The sequence below is a fragment of the Henckelia pumila genome, chromosome 1, assembly GCF_033568475.1.
Source record: "Henckelia pumila isolate YLH828 chromosome 1, ASM3356847v2, whole genome shotgun sequence".
NCBI classification, from domain to species: domain Eukaryota; kingdom Viridiplantae; phylum Streptophyta; class Magnoliopsida; order Lamiales; family Gesneriaceae; genus Henckelia; species Henckelia pumila.
This window is the reverse complement of record NC_133120.1, coordinates 108,092,592-108,107,000: the sequence shown is the minus strand read 5'-3', so window position 1 is coordinate 108,107,000 and position 14,409 is coordinate 108,092,592. Positions and strand designations below refer to the sequence as shown.

Below are 14,409 nucleotides of genomic sequence, written 5' to 3'. Positions count from 1 at the left end.
CTTATTGCCGATCTGGTCGGGCTTTTGAGAAACATGTCTTTTTCATTAATAACTCAAAAAATATATTTCCAAAATTTGAAAAATAACAAAATAAATTGGCTAATATTTTTAACAAAATTAAAAACAAAAGTAATTAAATAACTCACAACGCATTGTGTTATGAGGCTCGGTAGTGGAGTAGGATTGTCCAGGCACCTATGCATAATATTTCTTCAAGTGTTGGGCGTTCCATGACCTCTTCTATTTTGCTCAGAATGGTCTGGACCATCCCGGTCCCTTTTTCCGGGCCGATACCTTCCTCCTTGTCGCGCTACCAATATATCTTTCACCACCTCATCTTGTTGAATTATCCTCTCAATCTCTTGTTCCAATTGTCGACAGTCATTGGTGATGTGCCCATATTCATTATGAAAATCACAATACTTATCAGATTTTGGCCTGCGAGGCCCTTGCTCACTCCATGGGGGTCTTTGTAGAAGTCTTTTTTTTTCGCATATTCGCAGGGTCTGCGTCTTACTTATCCTTAGAGGGATGAAGGATGTGAATTGTCCAAGAAGCTCGGGTCGAGGAGCTAATCCCATCTTCCAAGGCATGTTAGGGATCATGGTGTTCTTTGGGCTTGGAGGCTTGTCTATCCCCCTATTCAATCGAGAAACTTGTATCTCCTCTAAATTTACGTATTTCTCGGCCCGAGCCAGCAACTCGTCATATGTAGACGGCGGTTTTTTGATCAAGGATTTAAGAAAATCACCTGTAGTAAGTCCTTGGGTGAAAGCACTGATGAGAAGATCAGTAGTAGCAGTAGGTACTTCAAGATCCAAAGCACTAAATCGACGAATATATACTCGCAAATCTTCTTGACCTTGCTGTTTGATAGCGAAAAGGCTGAGAGGGGTCGTAGGGTGTTTTTTGCTACTAGAAAAATGGTGTAGAAAGGCCTTGCTGAAATCCTCAAATTCCTTAATATCCCCTGGACGCAGGAGGTTGAACCATTGTTGTGCTGGCCCAATCAGGGTATTGAGAAAGACTCGGCACTTGATCGGGTCAGAATATTTGTGTAGCTGTAAGGCCCGAAAATATTAAGTTCTTAATGACGATATTTAAGATTTAAATTCCGGATATGAGAAAGTAATTATTTGAAAAAGTTACAAAATGTGAAATTTCAATTTCGGGTCAGAAATATTTAATTTGAGAATTTTCGGATTTTAAGATTTTATTATCCGGAATTCTTAAATTAAAAGATTAAAAATATTTGCAATTGATATTTATGGAATTTAAGATGTGAATTCCAAGATGATAAATATCAAGAATGAATTCTGAGGATGGAATCCGAGAAAGGGCCAATTTGCAAATATTGAGAAATTCAGGGACTAAAATGCGATAATGTCCAAAATGATTTAATTTTAATCCAAGAATATTAATTTGAGAATATTTAGAGTTTAGACTTGAATTCTAATATTTTTAAATTATTTAGGATTGAAATTGAATTAAATCGCTTGTCCGGGGACTGAATTGCAATTAGGCCAAAGTTCAGGGACCAAACTGCAAATTCCTTGAAACGTGGCTGAATAAAACGTGTAATCAGAAGGAAATTCATCAGATTTCCAGAAAGTGGCCGAGAAAGGATGAAAGAAAGGGGTTTCAACCATTTTTGCCTTTTTAAGTCCCGCTTAAATTCAATTCGCCCGATAGAATTTCCGATTGATCGTATATTTGCGATCACAGCTTCGAGTGCTACGTTTTGACGTAAGTTTTATGAAGTTCTACCATGTTTTAATTCTAAGTTGTTGTTAGAATTAAGATTTGATTGTATAAACATGTTCTAGCATATACGACGATAGTATATCTAAGACGGATAGAGAAAAGATCGTCGTTTGGACATGTTTTGGATTATTGAAAGATTTTTCAAAAATCTGATTTTTATGGATGATAGTCACGTGTATTGGCTGCTGAAATTGTTGATATTATTTTGCTAAGGTGGTAATTATATTGGTGTTTAAGCTTTTGGAACAATTGAAATCATATCGTTACGCCGCCGGTTCAAGATTTTGAATTGGTATTCATTATATATGCTTAAAGCTCATCCTCAAGTTTTTAGTGGATGAATTGAATATGAGATTGAGTTTAGAATGAAGATAGAATGATATTTGAATCGAAAGATTTATCGAACTCGAATAGTTGCGACGTCGGTTTGAATTCCGATTGTATTAGCAAGATTTGAACTGTATCAGCTTTAAAGAAACATCGATTCAGATTGGAAATTGATGTTTAGATATGATATAATCTATTTCAGATTTGAATTGAAGATTATCAAAGTTGAATCAACGAGTTCGAGTTCGAATGACTTGAAGTGTTTGAAGTTGAATCAAGAATACCTTCAAGTAGCACTGATTGAAATAAGCAGAATTTGATGTCAGATTTGGACAGCTTGTATTTGATCAAGAAGTGACAGAGTGTCAGTTATTTGAATCAGAAATGCAGGTATGAATAGACATTAATAAGTTGGGCAGAATAACTCGAAATAGTTTTGTTCATCGAGTTGCCTAAAATCACATACTTGTCTATTTGTATATATGTCATGGTTTAAGTTTACATAAATGAGATAGATTATTCAAGATAGATATTTTCTTGAATTTCCCAGAACATTTATGTAAATGTTTACCTGTTTAAGCTGATTTGTAGTATTTTCTGTATTGAACATGTTTTACATGTTTTATGAGATGTTTACAGATTTATTGATATACTTATGTGATTAGATGCTTTGCTTTGCTTAGTTGGTTTATTTGAGCTAGTGTTCAAGGTGTTTTATAGCTTTTAATGCATACAGCTTATGTTGCATTCATCTTGAACTCCAGCCTTAATAGCACAGAGGGCAGTCATTGCCTAGAGTGCAGATGACGTTTGGAGAGCTGTAGTGAGTGGTATGGAATGTAGATTTATTTCTAGAGTCAGATTGACTCATGGCACGGAATATGGATTTATGTTCAGAGCCAGAAGACTCACTATAGTTGCACCAAAGTCAGAGGAGTAAAATACTTGATGCTGCCTCGAATGGGAGTGTTGGTAGTTTGAGAGCTATTTTATTCCTCGGGATCCCAAAGAACCAAGCTTTATTGATATCAGCTTTGCTAGCCTATTCCTTGGCACATGCATTGCATTTATGCATTAATCTAGAGACTTCTATGGTTTAGATTATGCGTTTATAAATGCTAGCATGTTATGTTTATTCAAGATGTGAATTAGTTTATATGTTTAAATGATGTATATGCATGCTATTCATACTGAGATTTATTCTCACCGGAGCTATCCGGCTGTTGCTTTGTTTGTATGTGTGCATTGCATCAGGTTGGGGGCATGATCAAGCTAGAGTTGGCTTGGATAGCATCAAGAAGAGTTTTAGAAAGTGAGGACTCGGGTTTTAAGCAGATGAAATGTATTGTATGCAAACATGTTAGAAAACAAGGAATCTTGTACATGTTGTTATGTGGTAAATCCTAGTTTATATTCATGAATTGATGTATTTATGAGTTAGGATTTATTTGTTAATACATGTGTATTATTTGACAGCTATTTGTTGCAGCAGATTTCCAGAATTTGGAGCCCGCTCGATCGGTTAAAACCCGCGGATCGAGCGAGGCCTTTATTTTCCAAAAACAGAGAATCAAGCTTTGTTGCTCGCTCGATCGGTAACATTTCACCGATCGAGCGAGGCCAAAAAATGTTCAGACCGAGAGCAGGTTATTGTTGCTTGCTCGATCGGGCAAGTTTTACCGATCGAGCGAGGGGCTCATTTTAAAAAAAAAAATTAAAAAAAATTTTTTTTTAGCTCTTGGTTTGAATATTCTTTTATGCTATGATTAATTGTTTATTAATATTTGATTGCCCTAAGATGAGATTAGCAACCCGAGGTCCCCACAGTAGCAGTGCGGCATTCTCAAAACGAGACAGGTGCTCTTCTGGATCTCCTTTTCCATCATATTCCCCCACATGTGGAAACTTAAAGTTTTTAGGGAGTTCGGACTCCAATATTTCAGCAGAGAAGGGAATATTCCGAACTGGTGTGGCTAGGTACCCGGACTGCTTCTTCTTCAAGAGCTCCATCTCTTCTTTCAATTTCTTGATCTCCTCCACTTGTGCGCTCTGATCTGGTGGTGGGGGAGGGGGATTGGTTTGTGCCCTTGCAGCCATAGCCCTTTCAACGGCGGCAGTAACTAGCTGTTCCACCTGTGCATTTACTCCATTCGTGCCAGCCATCTCAACTCTTTTCCTTCAAATTCCCACAGATGGCGCCAATTGATGATGTCGATTTTTTCCACCGGGTCCGGTCTGGTAGAGCGGATCTCCAAATCTTCAATAAACCGGGTCGGGTCGGGCATGACGGAGCTCTACACAGACAAAAGCTAAATTAGGGGGCGCCGAAGGTGTTTCGGCGTGACCCCTCCGATGCCTAAGTCAGTGCTCAAAAATGAAAGAGTTTGACTAAAAGTAAGAACAAGAGAATATGCGTGTGTCAGTGTGTGAACAAGAGGTGAATAGAATAGATGATCGATAAACCATGAACCATACCTGTATTTATAGTGGCTTGGAGGGGTAGGTTACCTTGTCAAGGTAGAACATGTGTTAGAGTAGGACTCTAATTGATGAGTCTAAAATCATATCAAATCTTGGATTCATAAGATATTGTCCTTATCTATTGCAGATCTTCATGTGTCCGAGAGTACTGGAAGGTTCTAGATATTGGGCCCTTCCTGGTCTTGGGTCGGGCTCCAACCATACCAGTTCGGGCTCAAGCCCATGAATTTATAATCATGAGCTCATTCCCTAACAGGGCCATCTCAGAATAGGCTTCTCATAAAATAAGACTAGATGGGCCTCAAATTATATTTCCAAAAAAATGGATTATTGGGCTCGGGTCGGGCTTTTACAATGCCTAGATAGGGCTCGGCCCAGTGAGCTCAGCAGCTAGGGCTTGAGTCAATGGTTTTTCCCTTTGTCTTGAATAGGTCCATCTAACTTGAATGGGTACATGGGACATGATCGAATGAGCTTCGTAATGTCTAAAATCATGTTCTCATAACAATAGTAGGTGATTTTTGACCCACGTTCCATGCTTATGGGTTGTCGGGTTCGGGTCGGACCAGACCCAATTATTTATGGGGGCATCAATAATACCTCCCTCTACTGGTCTAAAAGAAGTATGAAGTTTAGACCATGTGGTCTGGTCAGATCCGAGCCCATGTAAGAACTCTTATATTAACCAAGTACAAGTAACATTCCCGAACCGGATGGGCTTTTGATGGAGGACACGAGTGACATGGGCTTACACATTGCCGAACTGGTCGGGCTTTGATTTGCATGGCAGGTGCCGAGCTTGGTCGAGATTTTGAGAATCACGAATGGCATGGCTTAACATATTGCCGAGCTGGTCGGGCTTTTGAGATAACCACGAGTGGCGCGGGTTTACATATTGCCGAGCTGGTCGGGCTTTTGAGATAACCATGAGTGGCGTGGGTTTACATATTGCCGAGCTGGTCGGGCTTTTGAGATAACCACGAGTGGCGTGGGTTTACATATTGCCGAGCTGGTCGGGCTTTTGAGATAACCACGAGTGGCGTGGGTTTACATATTGCCGAGCTGGTCGGGCTTTTGAGATAACCACGAGTGGCGCGGGTTTACATATTGCCGAGCTGGTCGGGCTTTTGTGATAACCACGAGTGGCGCGGGTTTACATATTTCTGAGCTGGTCGGGCTTTTGAGATAACCACGAGTGGCGTGGGTTTACATATTGCCGAGCTGGTCGGGCTTTTGAGATAACCACGAGTGGCGTGGGTTTACATATTGTCGAGCTGGTCGGGCTTTTGAGATAACCACGAGTGGCGTGGGTTTACATATTCCCGAGCTGGTCGGGCTTTTGAGATAACCACGAGTGGCGTGGGTTTACTTATTGCCGATCTGGTCGGGCTTTTGAGAAACATGTCTTTTTCATTAATAACTCAAAAAATATATTTCCAAAATTTGAAAAATAACAAAATAAATTGGCTAATATTTTTAACAAAATTAAAAACAAAAGTAATTAAATAACTCACAACGCATTGTGTTATGAGGCTCGGTAGTGGAGTAGGATTGTCCAGGCACCTATGCATAATATTTTTTCAAGTGTTGGGCGTTCCATGACCTCTTCTATTTTGCTCAGAATGGTCTGGACCATCCCGGTCCCTTTTTTCGGGCCGATACCTTCCTCCTTGTCGCGCTACCAATATATCTTTCACCACCTCATCTTGTTGAATTATCCTCTCAATCTCTTGTTCCAATTGTCGACAGTCATTGGTGATGTGCCCATATTCATTATGAAAATCACAATACTTATCAGATTTTGGCCTGCGAGGCCCTTGCTCACTCCATGGGGGTCTTTGTAGAAGTCTTTTTTCTTCGCATATTCGCAGGGTCTGCGTCTTACTCATCCTTAGAGGGATGAAGGATGTGAATTGTCCAAGCAGCTCGGGTCGAGGAGCTGGTCCCTTCTTCCAAGGCATGTTAGGGATCATGGTGTTCTTTGGGCTTGGAGGCTTGTCTATCCCCATATTCAATCGAGAAACTTGTATCTCCTCTAAATTTACGTATTTCTCGGCCCGGGCCAGCAACTCGTCATATGTAGACGGCGGTTTTTTGATCAAGGATTTAAGAAAATCACCTGTAGTAAGTCCTTGGGTGAAAGCACTGATGAGCAGATCAGTAGTAGCAGTAGGTACTTCAAGAGCCAAAGCACTAAATCGACGAATATATACTCGCAAATCTTCTTGACCTTGCTGTTTGATAGCGAAAAGGCTGAGAGGGGTCGTAGGGTGTTTTTTGCTACTAGAAAAATGGTGTAGAAAGGCCTTGCTGAAATCCTTAAATTCCTTAATATCCCCCGGACGCAGGAGGTTGAACCATTGTTGTGCTGGCCCAATCAGGGTATTGAGAAAGACTCGGCACTTGATCGGGTCAGAATATTTGTGTAGCAGTGCGGCATTCTCAAAAAGAGACAGGTGCTCTTCTGGATCTCCTTTTCCATCATATTCCCCCACATGTGGAAACTTAAAGTTTTTAGGGAGTTCGGACTCCAATATTTCAGCAGAGAAGGGAATATTCCGGACTGGTGTGGCTAGGTACCCGAACTGCTTCTTCTTCAAGAGCTCCATCTCTTCTTTCAATTTCTTGATCTCCTCCACTTGCGCGCTTTGATCTGGTGGTGGGGGAGGGGGATTGGCTTGTGCCCTTGCAGCCATAGCCCTTTCAGCGGCGGCAGTACTAGCTGTTCCACCTGTGCATTTACTCCATTCGTGCCAGCCATCTCAACTCTTTTCCTTCAAATTCCCACAGATGGCGCCAATTGATGATGTCGATTTTTTCCACCGGGTCCGGTCTGGTAGAGCGGATCTCCAAATCTTCAATAAACCGGGTCGGGTCGGGTCGGGCACGACGGAGCTCTGCACAGACAAAAGCTAAATTAGGGGGCGCCGAAGGTGTTTCGGCGTGACCCCTCCGATGCCTAAGTCAGTGCTCAAAAATGAAAGAGTTTGACTAAAAGTAAGAACAAGAGAATATGCGTGTGTGAGCGTGTGAACAAGAGGTGAATAGAATAGATGATCGATAAACCATGAACCATACCTGTATTTATAGTGGCTTGGAGGGGTAGGTTACCTTGTCAAGGTAGAACATGTGTTAGAGTAGGACTCTAATTGATGAGTCTAAAATCATATCAAATCTTGGATTCATAAGATATTGTCCTTATCTATTGCAGATCTTCATGTGTCCGAGAGTACTGGAAGGTTCTAGATATTGGGCCCTTCTTGGGCTTGGGTCGGGCTCCAACCATACCAGTTCGGGCTCAAGCCCATGAATTTATAATCATGAGCTCATTTCCTAACAGGGCCATCTCAGACTAGGCTTCTCATAAAATAAGACTAGATTGGCCTCAAAGTATATTTCCAAAAATATGGATTATTGGGCTCGGGTCGGGCTTTTACAATGCCTAGATAGGGCTCGGCCCAGTGAGCTCAGCAGCTAGGGCTTGAGTCAATGGCTCTTCCCTTTGTCTTGAATAGGTCCATCTAACTTGAATGGGTACATGAGACATGATCGAATGAGCTTCGTAATGTCTAAAATCATGTTCTCATAACAATAGTAGGTGATTTTTGACCCACGTTCCCTGCTTATGGGTTGTCGGGTTCGGGTCGGATCAGACCCAATTATTTATGGGGGCATCAGATTTTATTTTATTTTTTGAAAACAAGACGAGGATAGATTAAAATAATAAAAATCTCGCTCGTTTTTTCCATATACTAGGTAAAAGAACCTCAAATATTGAGGTGTTTACCCAAGTTTCACCCAGGTTGATAGGAAAGATAAGGAGAATATATTGTGTTTTTAAAAATAATTTATTGTACTTTAACATACATCGTTCTTCATTGGTTTTATTTGGATCCTATTGTATTTATGTACTTTTGTACAGTTTTTTGGACTGTAAAAAAAAATAATAATAACAAATGCTAGTCAAATTGTACAACAATAATAGAACTTACAAATTTTATACATCACGTGTAAGATGAGCAGATATATACATACAAACATATATATATATATATTAGTACAATATAGACTTTCTTATTTTGTAAGAAAATTATTCATATATTGTTTACAATATTCTCACATGTCTTCTCCCTTAGCTCTTTGCATAACATCAAACTCCAACAGAACAGAAAGCCTTTGCTGCTTGGATAGCATCAAACTCCTTACATATCATCAAACTCTAACAGAACAAAAAGACTTGGTTCTATCTGCAATACTCTTTGTAAGATAATAGTCCATCCAAACATTTCGTCCACTTCTTTCTGCAATATTTGATTATAATAACATTGTATACAATCAATACAAGTACAGTAAGTATTATTTTCCATTTGATATGTTTTGCAAATTGAGTTTGTTGGATTTGATATTATATTTGATATATGTAGTTATATAGTATTGAAGATGGGCTTAGTCAACGAAGGTTGTGTTGTGTGCATTATTGAAAACATGTGAAAGTATTAGTTGGATGACATATGTTGGATGGCATGTGGATGAATTGTGTGTTATCATGTGAAGGTGCACATGGAAAATGGTGGTGACAACTTAGATGAATGATTGTGTATCATTCATTGGACGTGGCTAATTTTCTTCCTCAATTCATGAGCCAAGCTTGCCTATAAATAAAGCTCCTCATTGCCTCATTCAAGTATCCCAAACAAGAAGAAATACAAAGCTTCCTAGATTAGAGAGAGCAAAAGAGAGAAAAGAAACAAAGAGTTTCTTGGTATTTTTTCTTGAGTGTTCTCTTGTGTGAGTTAGAGAAATATTTTCTCGGTAATACTCGGGGGGTTGGGATCGTGTGAGAGATATAGTGTTTTGTACACACTTGTAATATTTCTCTGGTTATAAAATATTTGCAGCAGCTCCGTGGACGTAGCCTAGTTTTGGGTGAACCACGCAAATCTTGGTGTTCTTAATGATTGTTTTAATTCCGCAATTTTATCATCGTCATGATCGCTTCGGTATATAATCCATAACAACTGGTATCAAAGCAAGGTTGTGTACGGGAGCCTTGGTGAAAAATTTCTTAAAATTATGAGTATGCTCTGTGGTTGCAGCCTTGTCTGATCTTCCACATCAGAAAAGATTTTTTGAAATTTTGTTAAGATTAAAAAATTCTGAGTATGCTCTGTGGTTGCAGCTTTGACTGATCTTCCACATCAGAAAAGATTTTATAATTTTTAAGGCAAAAGAAGCGATGGCCGGAAATGACGGACCTGGAATCAATAAGTTCGACGGTACAGATTTCACGTTCTGGCGGTTACAGATTAAAGATTATCTGTATAGCAAGAAACTACATCAACCTCTATTGAGAAAAAAATCCGGAAAAAATGGAGGCCGATGATTGGGAGCTTCTTGACCGACAGGTGTTAGGGGTTATTCGATTGACCCTAACAAAAAACGTGGCACACAACGTGGCGGAGGCCAAAACCACGGAGGAGATGATGTCCATTTTGTCGGACATGTACGAAAAGCCATCAGCAAATAATAAAGTGTTCCTCATGAAAAAGTTATTCAACTTGAAGATGGAGGAAGGTGCTTCGGTGGCGGCACACATCAATGAATTCAACACGATTGTTTCCCAGCTAACATCGGTTGAAATTAAATTTGATGATGAAATTCGAGCACTTATTCTTTTGGCGTCTTTACCAAATGCTTGGGAGCCAATGCGGGCAGCGGTTAGTAATTCTGATGGAAAGGGAAAGTTACAATTCAACGATGTCAGAGATCGAATTCTTGGCGAAGAAGTTCAAAGGAGGGATTCGGGAGAAGGGACATCATCATCTGCCCTAAATCTCGATAACAGGGGCAGAGGCAGAATTAGCGAAAAGAACTCTAACCGATGGCATGGTGGATCCAAATCAAGAAATGAAAAAGACAATAATACATTTGAAAATAATGTGAAGTGCTCATACCACGGGTAATCGCGATGTATTTGATAATTACATTGCTGGCGATTACGGAAAAGTTTTTCTGGCAGATGGAAAACCTTTGGAGATTGTTGGTATGGGAGATGTCCGGTTGAAAATGTCAAATGGATCTGTCTGGAAAATCAATAAAGTCAGACATGTACCAAGACTGACGCGGAATCTGATCTCAGTGGGACAGCTCGATGACAAAGGCCATAAAGTGACCTTTGGTGATGGTTCCTGGAAAGTGAGCAAGGGAGCCATGATTGTTGCTCGAGGAACGAAAACTGGAACTCTTTATATGACTTCCAGTTGCATAGACATGTTAGCAGTTGTGGATGCTGGAGCTAATTAAGTCTATGGCATAGTAGGCTTGGAGATACGAGTGAGAAGGGAATGAAGATGCTTGTTTCAAATGGAAAGCTACCGGAATTAAAGATCGTTGAACACAAGCTGTGTGAAGCTGTATTTCTTGGAAAGCAGAAAAGGTTGAGCTTTTCGAAAGGCGGTAGAGAACCAAAATCGGCGATTTGGAGCTCGTACATAATGATGTATGTGGACCATCTCCTGTGACATCCCTTGGAGATCACTCAAGATATTATGGCACTACTGTTGACGATTCGAGCAGGAAAGGTCTGTGTTTATTTTTCGGAAAATAAATCAGATGTTTATGAGACCTTTAAACAGTGGGAGTTTGCCATGAAAGATGTGATGGATTCACTGTCATCCAATCACATGTGGGAGTTGTCAGAACTTCCTGAAGGTAAAAAGGTTTTACATAGCAAGTGGGAGTACCGGTTAGAACACGATGGTAGCAAGCGGTACAAAGAAATCCTTGTTGTAAAAGGTGAAAAGGAAGTCATTGATTACACTGATATTTTCTATCTGGTGGTAAAGTTAACTACTATCAGGACTGTACTTGGATTGATGGTAAAAGAAGATTTGCATCTGGAGAAGTTAGATGTAAAGACTGTGTTTCTTCATGGTGAGCTTGATGAAGAAATGAATCAATCATTGGGATTTGAAGTAGAGAGAAAGAGAAAATGATGTGCAAACTTCAGAATAGCTTGTACGGTCTCAAACAAGCTCCAAGACAGTGGTACAAGAAGTTTGATGGTGTAATGAATAATGATGGTTTCCCGAGGTATCATGCTGATCACTGGTGTTATGTGATGCTGATCACTGGTGTTATCATTGAAAAACTGAAGCTGTGTTTGACTTCAGTTGGTCTCCTGAACTAACAGAGGAGGTATGAGTTGCTTCACTGATGGTGTGAAGCCATGATTGGAATCAAGTCTTCAAGTGGGAGAAATGTTGGGTGCATTATTGAAAACATGTGAAAGTATTAGTTGGATGACATATGTTGGATGGCATGTGGATGAATTGTGTGTTATCATGTGAAGGTGCACATGGAAAATGGTGGTGACAACTTAGATGAATGATTGTGTATCATTCATTGGACGTGGCTAATTTTTGGGTGAACCACGTAAATCTTGGTGTTCTTAATGATTGTTTTAATTCCGCAATTTTATCATCGTCATGATCGCTTCGGTATATAATCCATAACAGGTTGTGACAAATGTCTTATTTATCTTCTCTGTTTCCAAATTAATAGGTGAGTCATCATCAATATTATGAGTGTTGGTTTATTATTTTATTTAAAATTTTGAAATAAAGATTTTGTTTATCATATTGTTTGTATTTGCAAAGCGTTAATAATATTAGGACTAAAAAAATAAAATATCGTTAATTTGGGTTTATCATATATCAACTAATTTAAATACTGCAAAAATTTTAATGCTTTTATGGTGAACGATATTATCCTTCATACAAAGTAATTTTTAAAATTTCAGGTTGGAAAAAGAGTTAATCATATTTCAAATCATTGTAGCTCAGCGAATTAGAAAAGAAGAATTATCGAAAAAACACATCATAAGTTTAAAAAAATTAAAATTTCAGTATACCATATTAGCTATTGTAAAGTTTTTAAAAAATTATACAGCCACTCGGTCCATAAAATGGATCCATCACTCATCATGATGTGGGACGGTAATCGGTATTGTTTTACTCCCATATCCCAATTTTTTTTTTATATAAAAAAATGTTATATTTTTAAAATTCTTTTATACAATGTTCTTTCTTTTATTTTAACTAACATCATTAAAATTTAAAATAGAAAGATAATTAATCAAAAATATGTAATAGATGCATCTCTCTTGAAGTTCATGACTTCAAGATAATATTATAATATCAAGTGATGTCTGCATTAAATAAAAAATACATATTATAATAAAAAAAATTTACTTTATATGGATGATAATAAAATTTTTACACATCAATTTTTTTCTAAATATAATTAAAAGTCTAAAAAATTAAAAATTTGATAGCCAAACAATGAGAAATTGGATATGTAAAAGATCAAGAAAATCGAAATTTGTATTATTTTTTTAAAAAATGAACGGAAGGGAAAAAAATGGGAAACAACGAATAAGTATCAAATTGATATGGATGATTTTGTTTTTTGTTAAAAAAAAATTAGCCGGATAGATTTAAAATCCTGGCTTCACCATTGTTTGCTAGGATAGATAAAATACTTTTATTTGGTAGGAAAAAGCCAAACAACGAATTTAGGCCATGTATCATTTGCTACAACAGCAAGAAAGTAGTTGAGATGAAATATTTATAATAGAAGTTAAACTCAGCCTTTAGGTCTAATAATAGTTGTAATGAGAGCTTGCGTATTTAAAAGAATTTGGTATATAAAAATTAAAGGATAGCTGAGGTAATCTCAATTGTATTGATGGATAATGAAAGGTCAAAGGTAAAAATGATTTATAGTGTGTACTTTTTATACCTTGTTGTTTTGTGCTTTTTTTATACAAGTTTTTTTTAGGATGGAGTTGAACTGGAATTATCTGCTTCAGTCAGTAGGAAAACACAGAAACAAACATTATTGATGGTATCATAGAATCACCAGTAAGAAAATGGGCCTTTTATGATTAGGAGAAATTATTATTTGTCTAACCTTTTCTTTGATGTTCTTGTTTCGTTTTGTTTTTTTCCTAGTAGTTCATATTATTACTGGTCACTGCCAAAGTTAACCAAAAGTCAAGGGGGTGTATATGAGAATAGCAAGTGTGGTTTTAAATGTTAAGCAAATTTTTATTTGATAAGCATTTTTTGAAATAAAATTAAGGCAGTCATTCAGCATCTAAACTCTTCTTGTATTCTGTAGCGAATGAAAAGAACAAAGTGAAAACAGCAATTCGTTAAACATTTGTACAAAACTCAGGTTTCTGCTCTTATTCAATTTGCCCATTGTCAAAGGTATTTGTTCATATAAAAGTCTAATATTTTGACTTGGGCATTAACACGAAGCAAAGACATAGAGGCCTAAAAATATCCATGACAGAAGATATATGTGTGTACTTTCAAATATGTTAGGAAAAAAATGTACACTATCATATATGACAGAAGAAGCATAAAGGAAAAAAAAAGGGAAAACAGTAAGTAGAGAATTTATCAAAATTGGATGGGAAAATAGGAAACTGAACTTTCATGCAAAATGTAAAAGTAAGCAAGAGAGAAATGGTTAAAGAAGTTAGTCGTACATTGCATTGGAGATTCTTCTTTTGGCTATTCAACATTTATATAAGAGCTTCATAGTAAAGAAAAACAAAACATTAAACTAAACAAAACAAAACAAATAATGTAAATCAAAATATCATATGTTGGAACTAAGTTTAGAAGAGTTGGTTAAATCTTGCTATTATTTAGTTACTATACTTATGGAGTTCTTTCAAATTGGGAGAGATAATGCTTACTCTTGGATGATATAGTTGTTGTTGTCATACCTTTGGACTCAGAGAAAATTGTAGCTGAGAAAATG

General features: G+C 37.8%; 2 protein-coding genes across 2 annotated transcripts; both read right to left on the bottom strand.

Annotated features, from left to right (window-relative positions):
* Window positions 1-212: 212 nt before the first annotated feature.
* On the bottom strand, window positions 213-4,254 carry LOC140871944 (uncharacterized). Its single transcript, XM_073274686.1, has 2 exons — window positions 3,904-4,254; window positions 213-1,061 (listed from the first exon to the last, which is right to left on the bottom strand). Exons 1-2 carry the CDS (start codon window positions 4,252-4,254, stop codon window positions 213-215), a joined length of 1,200 nt encoding a protein of 399 aa, XP_073130787.1.
* A 1,898-nt stretch (window positions 4,255-6,152) lies between these two features.
* LOC140871937 (uncharacterized) lies at window positions 6,153-7,268 on the bottom strand. The gene has a single exon (XM_073274681.1). It carries the CDS (start codon window positions 7,266-7,268, stop codon window positions 6,153-6,155), a length of 1,116 nt encoding a protein of 371 aa, XP_073130782.1.
* Window positions 7,269-14,409: the final 7,141 nt, after the last annotated feature.